At 39.7% G+C, this 15675-nt stretch overlaps 1 protein-coding gene across 1 annotated transcript in view; it reads left to right on the top strand.

Moving 5' to 3' along the window:
• Positions 1–15183, top strand: part of OCA2 (OCA2 melanosomal transmembrane protein) — a 386050-nt gene extending 370867 nt beyond the window's left edge. The window contains exon 24 of the mRNA XM_037832810.1: positions 14583–15183. Within this exon, the coding sequence (XP_037688738.1) occupies positions 14583–14667 (85 nt within the window). The 3' untranslated portion in view covers positions 14668–15183. The remainder of the gene's footprint in view (positions 1–14582) is intronic.
• The last annotated feature ends 492 nt before the right edge of the window (positions 15184–15675 follow it).

The raw sequence follows: 15675 nt of genomic DNA on the forward strand, positions 1-15675 counted from the left end.
ATCAGTCAGTGTATCCTTAGGCCACCTCCAAACATTGCAAATAATGACTACTGCCATCATAAACACCAGTGTGCAAATGTCCATTCGTGTCCCTGCTTTCAGTTCTTCCAAGTTTATACCTAAAAAGGTGGTTGCAGGATCATATGGCAGCCCTATACTTAGCTTCTTGTGGATCTACCACACTGCCCTCTAGAAGGGCTGCACTGTTCTACTTCCCTGCCAACAGTGAATAGGTACATTCCTCTCTTCACATTTTCTCCAGCACTTGTATCTTTTTGTTTATTTTTAAAACAGTTTTATTTACACACAATATACTCCATTCTAAGGAAACAATCAATTGTTCCTGGTATAATCACAGTTATGCATTAACCACCACATTATATGAAGATATTACCATTTCTTTCACAAATAAAGGGGGAAAATGAGGAATAAAAAATAAAATAAATAAAATAAAGTAAAAAGGAGAAATCACAACAATAACATCAAGAATTCCTTACCTCTCCCTTATATCCCCCTCTTATTGTTATTTAGCTTTTGTATATTGCCTTTGTTACATTTCATGGAAGTATATTACAATGTTGCTGTTAACTATGGACTCTAATTTGCATTGATTGCATTTTTCCATATGCCATCCCATGTTCAACACTTTGCCTTTGTTCAGTGTACTTACAATATTGTGCTACCATCACACATTATTGTGCTACCCATTTCTGAATCTTTACAATTAATCCTGTTGAACATTCTGTACTCCTTCAGCATCAAATGCCCAATCTCTACCCTCTTTCTAGCTCTTGATAACCTGTGTTTTAAATTTTAAGTCTCACAGTTCACTCAGTTATGTTGGTTCATATTAGTGATCCCATAGAGTATTTGTCCTTTTGTTTCTGGCTAATTTCATTTAAGGTTCATCCGTATTGTTACATGCTCCATGACTTTATTTTGTCTTACAGCTGAGTAATATTCCATTGTATGTATATACCACAGTTTGTTTATCCACTCATCCAATAATGGACATTTGGGCTGTTTCCATCTCTTGGCAATCTTGAGTAATATCACTACAAACACTGGTGTGCAAATGTACTTTCATATCCCTGCCTTCAGTTTCTTGGAATATATACCTGGTAATGGGATTACTGGATCATATGGCAATTCTATACTTAGCTTCCTGAGGAGCTGCCACATTGCTTTCCAGTGTGGTTGCACCATTCTGCATTCCCACTAACAGTGCCTTGGGTCTAAAGTGAGTCTCTTGTAGACAGCATATAGATGGGTCTTGTTTTTTAGTTCATTCTGCCAGTCTATGTCTTTTGATTGGGGAGTTCAGTCCAATAACATTTAATGTTATTAATGTAAAGGCAGTACTTTCATCTACCATTTTGTCTTTTGGATTTTATATGTTACGTCTTATTTTCTCTCTTTCTCTTTTTACCCTTACTGATAGTCTTCATTCTGCACTCTTCTCCAAACCTCTCTGTCCTGTCTTTTCCTATCTACCTCTAGTGCTCCCTTTAGTATTTCTTGTAGAGCAGGTCTCTTGTTCATAAACTCTCTCAGTGTCGTTTTGTCCAAAAATGTTTTAAACTCTCCTTCATTTTTGAAAGACAGTTTTGCTGGATATGAAATTCTTGGTTGATAGCTTTTCTCTTTCAGTATCTTAATTATATCATACCACTGCTTTTCTCATCTCCATGGTTTCTGCAGAGAGATACACAATTTAGTCTTATTGAGCTTCCCTTGTATGTGATGGATCACTCTTCTCTTGCTGCTTTCAGAATTCTCTCTTTGTCTTTGACATTTGACAATCTGAATAGTAAATTTCTTGGAGTAGGTCTATTTATATATATTCTTTTTGGGGTATGCTGCACTTCTTGGTCTGTAATTTTATGTATTCCATAAGATTGGACATTTTCTATGATTATTTCCTCCATTATTCTTTCTGCTCCCTTTCCCTTCTCTTCTGCTTCTGGGACACCCATGACACATATATTTATGTGCTTCATGTTATCATTCAATTCCCTGAGATCCTGCTCATGTTTTTCCATTCTTTTCCCTATCTTTTCTTTTGTGTGTATGATTTCAAATGTCCAATCCTCTAATTCATTAATACTTCCTCTTGCCTCTTCAAACCTGCTGTTGTAAGTCTCCATTGTGTTTTTCATCTCTTCTATTGTGCCCTTCATTCCCATAAGTTCTGCTGTTTGTTTTTTCAAACTTTTGAGTTCTTCCTTATGTTTGCCCAATGTCATCTTTATATCCCTCATCTCTTTTGCCATATCTTTCCCAACTTGTTGATGAGATTTTTGAATTGATTTAGTATGTTTGTTTGAACATCTTTAATTAGCTGTTTCAACTCCTGAATCTCATTTGAAGTGTTAGTTTGTTACTTTGACTGGTCCATGTCTTTGTTTTTCCCTAGTGTGACTCATAATTTTTTGTTGGTGTCTAGGCATCCGGTTTCTTTGATTAATTTATTCAAGAAGTCATTTTCACTCTTTTACCTAGGTTTCTCCTGTTGGTTGGCTTTGTTCACTATCTGTTCTTTGACATTCAGTTCAGCTTATTCTAGACCTCCAGCATAGCTTCGTTAACTCATCATAATTTTTCAGTTCTTGTTTTACTGGTTCTTGCCCTGCCTATATGTAACCTTTTTTTCTTTTGAGGATGGTCTACCCAGATATGATTGACCCCATTCCGATTTTCCCAGTCCAGACAGGCCAGGGTCTCAGGAGGCAGTGTAATCAATATCAAGTTTCCCTGAGGATAAGACCCTGCAAGTGTCTTTCCCATGAAGCCTCTGAAGTCCATGCTTTTCCTATCCTGCCTAGCTGGTGGTGCTTGTCAGCCTGCAGCTCCACACCAGCATAAAGAGGTGCAGTGCTTTTAATTCTCAGTAGACATTTCCTATGCCAGGGGCTTGGTTGAGACAGAGGCTGAGGTCAAGGAGTGCTTAAACTGTTTGTGTTTTCCAGCCCCTGGGAATTATCTCCTTCACTTGACTGCCTAGTTTGTCTCTCAGACTTATGTTAACTTCACCTTTGCCTGGGTCAGCACTAACAATTGAAAATGTCTGAGGCTTTCTCTAATTACCTACTTAGGATAGTTTGAAGAGAGAGAAGAGAGGGAAGAGAAGGCTATACCCTTTTCATAGCTAGTCACTAGCCCCTAGGATTTACCATTCAAGAGCTGGAGTTGGTACATGGATCTGTATGGCCCTTTTCTTGGGGCAGAGCCCTTATCCAGTGTTCTGAGCTTGTTCAACTCCAAAATTCTGTTTTGGTTGTTGCTGTTGTCAGCCCTGCCTCCTCTCTGCTGTGATTAAAACTGCAGTTGGAGCTTGGCTGAGCTACCTTCCCTTGCTCCCAGTAGAGACTACTTAAAGATCCCTTTTAGGGAATTATCTCCTTCACCTGACTAGTTACCCTCAGACATACTTTAATTCCACCCTTGCCTGGAGCAGTGCTGAAACCTGAGAATGCCTACATCTCTAATGGGCTATGAAAAAATATAAATAAAATAAAATAAAATAAATGAGAGGGAAAAACCCTTTTCAGAGCTGGACCCCAGCCCCCCAGTTCACCAATCAAGAGCTGAAGTTGGTTCCCAGCTCCATATGCCCCCCTTTCTTGGGACCCAGCCCTTTTCCAGTTTTCTGAGCTCCTCCAACACCCAAAGCCTCTGTTTTTTTGTGTGTGTGTCATTTGCCCTGCTTCCTCTCTGCTGGGACAAAACCTCCCAGTTCCTTTCATGCTTGCTCTTGGGTTATCTGTACTCAGAGCTTTTATTCAACAGTCAAAATATGTTAATTACTTCTGCAGTTGGAACCTGTTTGAGTCACCCTCCTTGCTTCCAGCAAAGGATGCTTCTTTTTCCCTTGGGGAACCATCTCAAAGACAGCCTGTCATGCCAGTGGGGGAGGGGCACCAGCCTCCACAGCCTGGGAGAGTTACAGTTCTTCATGGTGATCTTCCACCCATTCCAGACTGGTGTATGATGTATGTCCAGTTACAGAAGTCCCCCAAACAGCTGTTTCAGACAGTTTCTGGCTGTTTACCAGCTTCCCTAGAGAAGTAACTAAATTCCACATGTCACCACTTGCCCCCACTGCTTCATCTTCTGACTTGCATAGTTTTGCATGAATTCTGCTGTAATTTTTCTCTTTGTTCCTCTATGTAATGTGCTTGTTTTCTCTCACTACCATCAAGATTTTCTCTGTCTTTGGATTTTAGCACTGTGAATACTGTATGCTTATGAATGGTTTTTGTTTGTTTGGTATTTCTTCTGCCTGGTATTTTCTTTGCTCTTTGGATTTATGGTTTTGAGTCTGGTTTTGGAAGATTCCTGGCTATTATTTCTTCTGCCCCATTTCTTTCTCCTCTGGGATTCCAATTGCACATATGTTATATAGTTTGATTTTATCTCAAAACTCTTGGAAACTCCATTCTTTTTTAATTTCCTCTTTTTTATCTTTGTGTTTCTGTGTTATTAATTTTTATTGACCTATCTTCAAGTTCAATAATTCCTATCTAAGCTTTGTCAAGTCCACAGACGAGCCTGTCAGAGGCATTCTTCATCTGTCACTGAGCTGTGATTTCTGGCATTTCCATTTGATTCTTTCTTATAATTTCCACCTTGTTGCTCAAATTACCCATTTGATATTGTATGTTGTCAACATTTCCATTAAGTTCTGTAATAGTCATGGTTCTTCAGAGAAATAGAGCCAAGAGGGTGTGTGTGTGTGTTAATTTATTTAAGAAATTGGCTCATGCAGTTCTGGGGACTGGCAAGTCAAATTCCACAGGGTAAGCTGCAGGCTGAAAATTCTAGTAAGAGTGAAATTGAAATCTTGAACCCAAATTATTAAGGGGAAGCCAGCAGGCTGGAAATTCTGGTAAGAGTTGATGTTGAATCCTTGCATCCAAAATTTGTAAGGGAAGCCAGCAGGCTGGAAACTCAACTTGTAACAGAGGGTGTAGTTTTTAGGCAGAAATTGTTCTTCTTCAAGAAACCTCAGTTCATTGTTCTTAAGGTCTTCCTTCAACTGACTGCATGAGGCCCACCCACATTATTAAGGGCAGTTTCCTTTATCTAAAGTGAACTGAGTGTAAATATTGACCACATCCATAAAAAACCTTTTATAGCAATGCCTAGGCCAGTGTTTGACCAAACAACTGGGCACCATAATCTAAGCAACCTGACACATAAAATTAACCATCACAGCCTTCCTAACATTTAATCCCAATTATTTAAGGTTTCTAATCTGATAGTTTCAACATTTGTTTAATATCTGAGTCTGCCTTCATTGATTGCATTGTCTCTCTACAGTGTGTTTTTTTTTTTCCTAGATTATTTGTATGCCTCAAACTTTTTGCTGAAAGCTGGACAGTAGAAGCTAGGACATATATTCATGTACACCTGGAAACAGATAAATCTTTCCTTCCACCAGGCCTTTAGTGTATGGCTTTGGTTCAGTCCAGTAAGGAGTTGGTGGGTTTATGGTTGGTTGTCATGATGGTTAATCTTGTGCATCCTAATCTTCAAATTCCTCTTGTGTTACTTACATTTGGAGTGTGGCTGATCTACAAGAGACATTCTCTCAATGTTGTTTCTGTCCTCAGATTTCAGTTATCCTCCCTCTGCACTGGGCTTCACAGAGTCCCTCTGCACCCTCGTGTCCTTCTCCCTGCAGTGCACTGCCATTGTTGGTTACTCAACTCTTGCTCACCTGGTGGGGTGGGGGGTGGGGTGGTCCTTGTTCTCTGATTAAGCCACTGTCTTATGCAGGCTCTGTCCCTATGTAGTAGATTGAATTATGTGCCTAAATTAAATTTGGACATTGTCTTAACTTTTAATCCACATTCCTCTGGACCCACTATAAGTAGGACTTGTTGAAGTTGGGATTTTTAGTTAAGGTGTGATCCAACTGAATGAGGGAGGGTCTTAAATCCAGATTGCTGGAGGCTTTATTAAGAGAAGAAACTGGAAGCCAGAGGTTGGAGAAGACCACACAAGAGAAAGCTGGAAGGCAGCAGAAACCAGAAGAGTTGATGAAAGGAGAGGACACTGACACATGACAGGAAGCAAAGATAAAAGCCAAGGAATCCCAGTGGTTGCTCACAGTAAGCACCAGAATGTTACAGACTCCAGAAGAAGGCAAGCTCTGCCAATATCAATATCTTGATTTTGGACTTTTTCTAGACTCAAAATCTTGAGCCAGTAATCTCCAGTTGCTAAGCCAAAATCAGTTTAGGTGTTTATGATAGCAGCTCAGGCAAATTAAGGCATCCCGGATCTCAGATTTGTAACCATCTTGATTCTCATTATACATTAGGTGCCTTTTCCACCATATACCACCCTATTATCAAAACCTTGTAATAGTGATGCACATTTGTTCTAATTCATGAAACACAATATGCTTATATTTGTACTATTAACCACAGTCATCATCCACAACAGGGTTCACTGTATTATAACATCCCATGTTTAATCCTCTAACTTTCCTTCTAGTGACAAACACAATCCTAAACTTCCCCTTGCAACCACAATCACATGCCTAATTAAGTGCCATTAATTACACTTACAATAACGTGCTGCATCACCTCTATCCATTTACGAACATTTACAATCAACCAAATTTAAAATTCTGCACAAATTAAGTATCAGCTCCTCATTGTTTACCCTCATTCTATCTCCTGGTAACATATATTCTAGATTCTAACTCAAATATTGTATGATCTCATTAATATGAACTAATTTCTTATGGACACAGGTTGCTTCCATCTTTTGGCAATTGTCAGCAATCTTTCTATGAACATTGGTGTGCAAAATGTCTGTTCACACCCCTGCTTTCCATTCTTCTGGGTACATACCTCATAGCAGGATTGCCAAATCATATGGCAAGTCTATACTTAGCTTTCTGAGGAGCTGTCCAACTGTTTTCCACAATGGCTGCTCTATTCTACATTCCCACTAACAGTGAATGAGTGTTCTTATTTCTCCACATCCTCTCCCATACTTGTAGATTTCTGTTTTTTAAAACAGTGGCTTGAGAAGAAATAGAAGATCTCAGAAAACCAATCACAAGGAAAGAGATTGAATCAGTCATCAAAAAGCCACCAAGAGAGAAAAGCCCAGGACCAGATGGCCTCACAGATGAATTCTACCATTTGAAGAAGAATTAATATGAAATCTGCTCAAAGTCTTCCAGAAAATTAAAGGGGAGTGAATGCGCCGTAACATATTCTATGAAGCCAACATCACCCTAATTCCAAAGTCAGATAAAGCTACAATCAATTGCCCATGGCACCACCATACAGCTGTGCATCCATCAACACAATTTTTTTTTTCAATTTTTAGAACATTTTCACTACTCAAGAAAATTGCAGATCAATCTCTCTAATAAATATAGACATAAAACTCCTCAACAATATACTTGCAAATTGAATCCAACGGCGCGTTAAAAGTCTTATACATGATTATCAAGTGAGTTTTATCCTAGGTATGCAAGGGTGGTTCAACACAAGAGAATCAATTAATGTAATATACCACATTAACAAATCAAATGGAGAAGAGCCACATGATCATCTCGATTGATACAGAAAGGCATTTGACAAAATCTAGCACCCCTTCTCTGTAAAAACACTTCAAAAGATAGGAATAGAAGGGAACTTTCTCAATATGATAAAAGGCATATATGAATAGCCCACAGCTAACATCGTACTGAATGGTGAAAGACTGAAAGTTTTCCCATTTAGATCAGGAACAAAACAAGGATGCTCACTGTCACCAATGTTATTCAACATTGTGTTGGAAGTTCTAGCTAGAGAAATTAGGCAAGAAAAAGAAAGAAAATGCATCCAAATTGGAAAGGAAGAAGTAAAATTTACATTATTTGCATTTTCACTATTTGTAGATGATATGATCCTATACCTAGAAAGTCCCCAAAAATCTTCAACAAAGCCACTAGACTGGATAAATGAGTTCAGTAAAGTGGTGGGATACAAGATTGACATGTGAAAATCAATAGTGTTTCCATACACTAGTAATGAGCAATCTAAGGAGGAAATCAGGGGGAAAATTCCATTTACATTAGCAACTAAAATAATAAAATACCTAGGAATAAACTTAACCAAGAATGTAAAGAGCCTGTACACAGAAAAGTACAAAGTATTGCTAAAAGATATAAAAGACGGTCTAAGTAAATGGAAAGACACCCTATGTTCATGGATTGGAAGACTAAATACAGTTAAGATGTCAATTCTACCCAGATTGATTTACAGATTCAATACAATCCCAACCAAAATTCCAACAGCCTACTTTGCAAAATTGGAAAAGCCAGTTACCAAATTTATTTGGAAGGGTAAAGGGCCCTGGATAGCCAAAATCATCTTGAAAAAGAAAAATGAAAGTTGGAGGACTCTCACTTCCTGAATTTAAAGCATATTACAAAGCTACAGTGATAAAACTAGCATGGTGTTAGCATAAAGATAGACATACTGACCAATGGAATTGACTTGAGATTTCAGAAATAGACCCTCACATCTTTGGTCAATTGATTTTTGACAAGGTTTCTAAGGCCACCCCCATGGGACAAAGCAGTCTCTTCAACAAATGGTGCTGGTAGAACTGAGTCCAAAAGAATGATAGAGAAATCCTACAATACACCCTATAAAAAATTAACTCAAAATGGATCAAAGACCTAAATATAAAAGCCAGGGCCATGAAACTTTGGGAAGAAAATGTAGGGAAGCATCTTCAAGATCTTGTGGTCAGAAATGGCTTCTTAGACCTCATACCCAAAGCATAAGCAATGAAACAAAATAATATAGATACCTGGGACTTCCTCAAAATTGAATACTTTTGTGCTTCAAAGGACTTTGCCAAGACAGAGAAATTGTAGCTGCCCTCAGAGCCAGGACCAGAGATCTGAGTTCGCTAAACAAAAGCCGTGTCAGCATTCAGCTGTGCCCCCCACCGCCGCCCCTTTCCTGGGTTCATGCCCAATGGGGATCCTCAGTAGGTCAAGGGGTCCCCCAGCCCTAGGGAAAGTATCAGGAAGGGAGAGGCTGGTTGACTGCATCTAATGAGTGCAGACATGTGTGCCCAGTGGGCTGGGAGAGCTGGGAGGAGGACACGGCGGGGCTGGGGCCTCACAGAAGTGGGCTGGGGGGTTTATTCACAGTTCTCCAAGAGAAAGACCAAGACTGGCTGCTCTCTCTTTTGCTTTCTAAAGATGATAGATACATTTCATTAGGCTGAGTGCATGAAAAAGAAACCTAAAACATTGGAGCTTATTCTGAATATTAGAATTTCTTCCTTAGATGTGTCCTCCTATGCAAGCTTTGCCTCTTTACTTTGACCACTGCTCCTCACAATGATTTCTGTACTTTTTCTGGGTCACCCTTCCCAGTCATGAGCCCTTTGCATGGGGTCTGGGCAGGGCAGTGCAGACCCTGAGGCCACCCCCACCCTGCTGTGGCCTCCCACGGCTTCGCCCCACCTCCTCTCCAGCTTGGAAGCCCCTCTTTTTACCGTACATACCGTAACTGGGCTTTATTTCCAGAAGGGAGGAGTTTGTCAGCCTTTCCTTGTGAAGAGGATTAGCTAATTGTCTCCTAGAGAGACCCACAATGAGAGAGGAGGCTGTTCAAAGCTGGTGGGAACTGACTCAGGGCTGACATGAGTGAGGCAGGAGGTCTCACGGAGCATACTGGCCTCAGGAAGTGGGGCAGCTCTTGTGAACAAAGGGCACCTGTGAATAAGCCCCAGGGGGCTTGCAGAAGCCTGGTCTGTTCTGCATTCTGATCAGAAACATGCATTTCCTTTGCAGAAAGGTGGAAGGGAAAGTGGCTTTTGGATTAAGAACTATAGTAATGGTGTGTTATAAAATCCTTTGGGAGGGAAAAGTAAATAGGCAAGAATGGTTTGGGTCTGAAACCAACATCAGAGACTTCATTAGCAGATACGTCTTTTGAAAAACAAGTTTCTTTTCAGCTTGCTGAGCTCCGCTCTCTGTACAGATGCCAACCACTATCTCCAATGAGAGACACAGTGTCCGGGCAGCCCATTTCCCAGCAACCCAGAAGCCTCGTCTCCTAGGATGTCAGCACAAGCATATTTTAACTTAAAAATAAACACAGTCTAACTCAGGATTTGTGCAGGCATCCATCTGACATTCTGCATCTTGATTTGTGCATTCACATTCCCCTGTTTCTGCCTTCTGCAGCAGTATGAGATGTTAGAGCCAAAATGTATTAAAAATAATCCCAAAGGGAAATGGCAGCATAATGCATTGCTGGCTGTTCAACAAACACACCTTTCCTAAGGCTCTGGGTGCAGGTTGTGCTTTTCTGGGAGCCTGGGGAACAAGACAGATGGATCTTCTGGGAAATGAAATACTCCTGGAAAACTTGGGAATAAAGGTTGAGTGCATTTGGAGTCCTGCTGGCAGTGGTGGGAAGTCATTACCTTGCTCTCTTCAAATATTCCATGCAGCTGCCTGGAGGCTGGTTGGTGAGTGAGGCTTTGAAACATCAGTCTAGATCACATGCACTCCCACAGGAAACACGGGGTGGGGGCACACCCCAAGGAGGGGTACTCCACCCTTTGAAGGTCTGTGGGAAGACCCTGGCTGTATTCCTTGCCTCCATTCATCAAATGAATAGCTCGGGTGTGTGACTCTTCTTAGCAGACCTAACAGTTTGTCTTGACCCTGACATTGGAAGGATTTCATATTGTGACTTCCATCATGCATAAAGGAAGAGGCCTCCTGACCATGAGCTTGCATTGCCCAGCTGAGATGTGTGCAGGGAGGGAGACGGAAGACCCCGTGGGTGACTGAGACATCTGGGAGGCATGACCAGAGTCCCCAGGTGTGGGCTGTATTCCCACGCCTGCCTTCTCCAACCAGCTTCCTCTGCAAAGGCCTCACTCCGTGGGGTCCGCTCTGAACACTCCCTCCAGGGCCCCTGCATCAGATTAGGGTCACAGAAAACGGCCTTTGCAGGTGCCTTCTGCACTGCCAGCACTTTGGGCACAAGCCCCACATGTGGTGGGTCTGAATAGAGGTGTAAAGCATAAAATATTTCAACAATAATTTTATATTGATTATTTGTTAAAATAATATTTTAGGTATGGTGGGTCAAATAAACATATATTATTAAACTTAATTATACCTGTTCCCTTTTCCTTTTTGAAAAAATATGGCTTCTAGAAAATTTAAAATGACATGCTGTCACAGTATCTTCCTGTTGGATAGGTGGTCAGAAGCTTGCTTGCATTTGAGTAGGGGCTGATGAGGCACTGGCAGTAGCTTCACCTCATCTTCATGCTTATCTAGAACCGTGGGCAGCAGACTTTTTCTGTAAACGTTCAGATGGTCAGTATTTTAGGCTTTGTGGGCTATCTGGTTTTTGTTGGAATTCCTCACCTCTGCTCCGCTGTTGTAGCTAGAGCAAACATAGACAATGCATAAAGGAATGGGCAAGGCAGTGTTCCAATAAAATTTCATTTACAAAGGCAAATGATGGGGAGGATTTGGCCTGAGGGCTATAGTGTGCTGGCTCCTAGTCTATTAAAAAGGAATGATATACATAGATGAATCCTCTTTGAATGGTAAAAGCATGGATTTCATTCACAGAACCCCTACTGTGTGCTTCTTTATGAGTTAGGGGCCCTTTCAGGGTTCTTTTGGTGCAAATAACTTTAATTGTGAGTATTGTTCTTTGATGGCTTATCATCACCCAACTTGCAGACAATGGAACCAGAATCTAAAATAATACAGCTGGCATTTGATATAAATGCCTCCTCTTGACCACTCCCCCCCTTCCCTGTACCCAACCTGCACCCAGAACAGGGTTTACTCTAAAACCCACAAAATACTGCTGGCTTGGAGGATATTGTGAGATGTTTTAAAGGAGAATGTTATGCCCATCCATAACAGGGGGATAATGTGACTCTTTTGGACAAAGTGTATCAGTGTTTTAAGCCTCCAAGAAACCCTACTGTACAGAACCTGTTTAACTTCACATCCTCCAGCCCTTCCCCACAGTTGTTTGATGGCGGATCTACCTTTGGAGAGCCCTGGGTTGGACTCTCACAGGACAGCACAGATGCCTCTTCTGGGAGCCAGAGGTTCTTCTGGGTCCTGGCACCAACATCACAGCACCCAGCAGAACTGGAAACCTGAGTCCTTGGTTCCATTCCCCTGCAGATGGTTTTCCTTTCTCTCCACTCAGGATAATATTTTCTCATCATCACCAAGAAGCAATCTAATTCTAATTAACAGTTCATCATACACTGTCTTGTTGGATTCAGTAACATTTGCTTGTCTTCCCTCTCAGCATTTATATTTTCACACAATATTTCTGTTGATTGTCAGGCATAGCGAAAACCACAGCAAATGCTGAAGGCTGAGCTTTTGCATGCTTCCATGCCTTCTTTTCTGACAGTAGTTTGTCTTCATATCTTAATGGGGTCTTGCATTGAGCAAACATTTTTTATTTTTAATTTTGATGAAGTTCATTTATTGATTTTTCTTTTATGAGATAATGCTTTTGGTGTCATGTCTAAGCACTCTCCACTAAATCTTAGGTCCAAAACATTTTCTCCTATTTTTTTTTTAGAGTTTTATAGTTTTACACTTTGCTGTAAATCTATGATCCATTTTGAGTTAACTTTTCTGTAAAGTAGTGGTGAGGTTGAGATTCATCTTTTTGATCTATGGATATCCAGTTGTTTCTGTATCATTTGTTGAAAAGACTCTCCTTCCTCCATTGAGTCACATTTGTGCCTTTCTCAAAAATCAATTGGCTGTAATTGCGTGGGTTTATTTCTGGGTCCTATTGATCAGTTGTTCCATCTACTGTCTACATTACCTTGATTACTACAGTTATAGATGATAAATCTTGAAATAAGGTAGACCAATTCCTCCAGTTTTATTCAAGTTTATTTTAGCTATTCTAGGGCTTGTGCATTTCCATATAAATTGTATGATAAGCATCTCTATGTTTACAAAACATCTTGCTTGAATTTTGATAGAAATTTTATTAAACCTATAAATCAAATTATGGCGAATTGGCATCATCTATGTTGAGTCTTCCAATCAATGACCACATATATATTTCACTATATATTGTGAAATATAAGATATATACAGAAATGTGATAACTTTCAAAGTAAAATGTCTATTTATGTCTTCTTTTATTTCTTTCATCAGCACTTTGTAATTTTCAGCATACCATTCTTGTATATGTTTTGCTAAGTTTATATGTAAGTATTGCGTTTTCTTTTGTGTGATTTAAAACATATTTTGGTTTTAATTTCAATTTGTATACATTCATTGCTAGTATATAGAAAGAAGAAGTGATTTTTGTATTTTTCCAGAGTTCTATGATTGGGGCTGATATTTTGCAAACTTGTTCAGCTATTTTCAAAAACAGAGTTGACCAATCCCAAGATATTTAAATAGTTTTTCTGAAATCTATTATTATTTTTTTTTTTGTAAAAGAATTATGTTCAGAAGAGAAGCTAAGTGGATACTATTCCCTATGAAGTTTCAGAGTCTGCTCTAGGATTTAAGGACCTGCAGTTTCCAGGCTGCAATTGTGTTTAATCATGATGCTTTAGAGAGGGTTTCCTGTCCCTCTTTTTGAATGCCATAATCCTTGTTATAATTCTTGCACCCTAGGCTCTTGCCAGTGAACTTTTAAGACTTTTGGAACCAAGCTGGATACTTTTCAGGGACTTTCCATGGTGATGATGTAGCACTAAGCAATGACTTCAGAGCATGGACTCCCAAATGCCAAATGAGAATCTATCAGGATTTGTAAGACAGGATAGGAATTAGTGAAAACACAGGTACATTTGGAAATAAATGCCTGTGGATGGAGGAGGCACACATTGAGGGAAGTTCCTCAGCTTCATATGACTTCTTTTGTATTTGTGCATCCTACCCACACACCTCATACCCCGTGGAATACGGAAGATCCTGCTCGTCCCTGTTACCTTCCCCAGACCAGAGATGGCCTCATTCCCCAGTTCTACCTCTCAAGCTCTTCCTGGTGTTAAGTGTGAGGAACTTCTGGGGTCTTTGGCAAATGGCCCCTCTGGGCAGCCGGCTTTCCGAGAAGGTCTGTTGGATGCCTACTTAGTAGATGATGCAGTCAGAGTGAACATCCAGAGATTTAAATAGTGGTGTGGACAGTGTGAACGAACATCTTCACCAAGGTCAACCCTCTAATTTTACAGGTGGAGAAATCGAGGCTCCAAACTCTTAGTGAAAACCTTGCAGAAACTTGAAACAAGTCACAAATAAAATTGCATGCAATGGGTAGTATCTATAGAGGCATTTATCCAGATGTACCTATCTAGGCTAAAACTAGCTTTTTGATATCTAGAAATAAAAGGTAATTAGCTTTGTGAAGAAAGATACCGAGTCCATGTTCTTTTGTGATCATATAACATAATAATGATGCCCCATCTCACAGTATCACCACTCACCAGCGAGCCCCCATGTGCTCGCTGTCAGGATGCTGGGGTTTGGTTGCTGGACACTGGTCCTGAACCCACCTTTCTTTGTGTTTCAGGTTGGGCTTCCCAATGATGGTTGTTTCCTGCATGGTCGGCATGTGTTATCTGCTGGTTGCTCATATTGTGGTGGGTTGGAATTAATGGACAGTCACTTCTGAGGACCAACAGAAGCTTGATCTGTCACCAGCATCAGTCAGAAAATGACCCTGAGACCACTCTTTGGAGAAGAAGAGGAGAGCGCTTACCACAGGGGTGCTACAGGAATGGGAACACACTGGGGCAGGCTTTGGCACTCAAGTTCTTACTGGGGAAATGCTGGCAAACATCTTCCCAAGGACAAACCATAGAAAATATGAGATAATTTGAAATATGTAGTATTTCAAAATACTTCCTTCAATACTATATAGGAACAGACACAAATACAACAATCTACCCCAAATGGTTTTTGTTTCTTAATTGTTACTTTTTCAGAGGCTAGATATAGTTTTTCTTCATGTAACCACTTTTCTTGTTAAAATAATCAGCATGAAATCTGTCTACTCTCAGATCATAGACTCTTCTTGAGAAAAAGGCCTACAGGTTGTAAGGAAGCATTTTATATATTTTACAAAACAAACTGTTCGTTGACAAAGGTTCTGAAATTTGTTAATTTCTTAGTTTCCCAGTATAATGCATTATGTAAAATTGCATTTTATTAAATTACATTTTTACCTAGAGTTTTTCAGTCATTAAATAAAAGTCCAGAAATTTGACTTGAAGGTTGTGTGTTATAAGTCATAGTTGTCTTTTTTTCTAGTACATTTTTAATTGTGAAATTTAACATATATATAGAACAGTTATAACTTTCAAAGGATGATTTAACAGGTAGTTATATAGGTAATTTCAAGGAATGTTATGGGTTACAATTCCACAGTTTCAGTTATTTCCTTATTGTGAAATGTAAGATATATACAGAAATGTGATAACTTTCAAAGTAAAATTTAATGAGTAGCAATAGAGCAAATTTTAAAGAATGCTATGGGTTACAGTTCCACCATTTCAGTTATTTCATTCTAGCTATTCTAATACCCTAGTATCTAAAAAATATATATCCAGTATATATATTTATATACTGAGTCTTCATAATCTTTTGTTATATCTTATCTTGTC

Source organism: Choloepus didactylus, chromosome 4 (assembly GCF_015220235.1).
Source record: "Choloepus didactylus isolate mChoDid1 chromosome 4, mChoDid1.pri, whole genome shotgun sequence".
In the NCBI taxonomy this organism is placed as follows: Eukaryota; Metazoa; Chordata; class Mammalia; order Pilosa; family Megalonychidae; genus Choloepus; species Choloepus didactylus.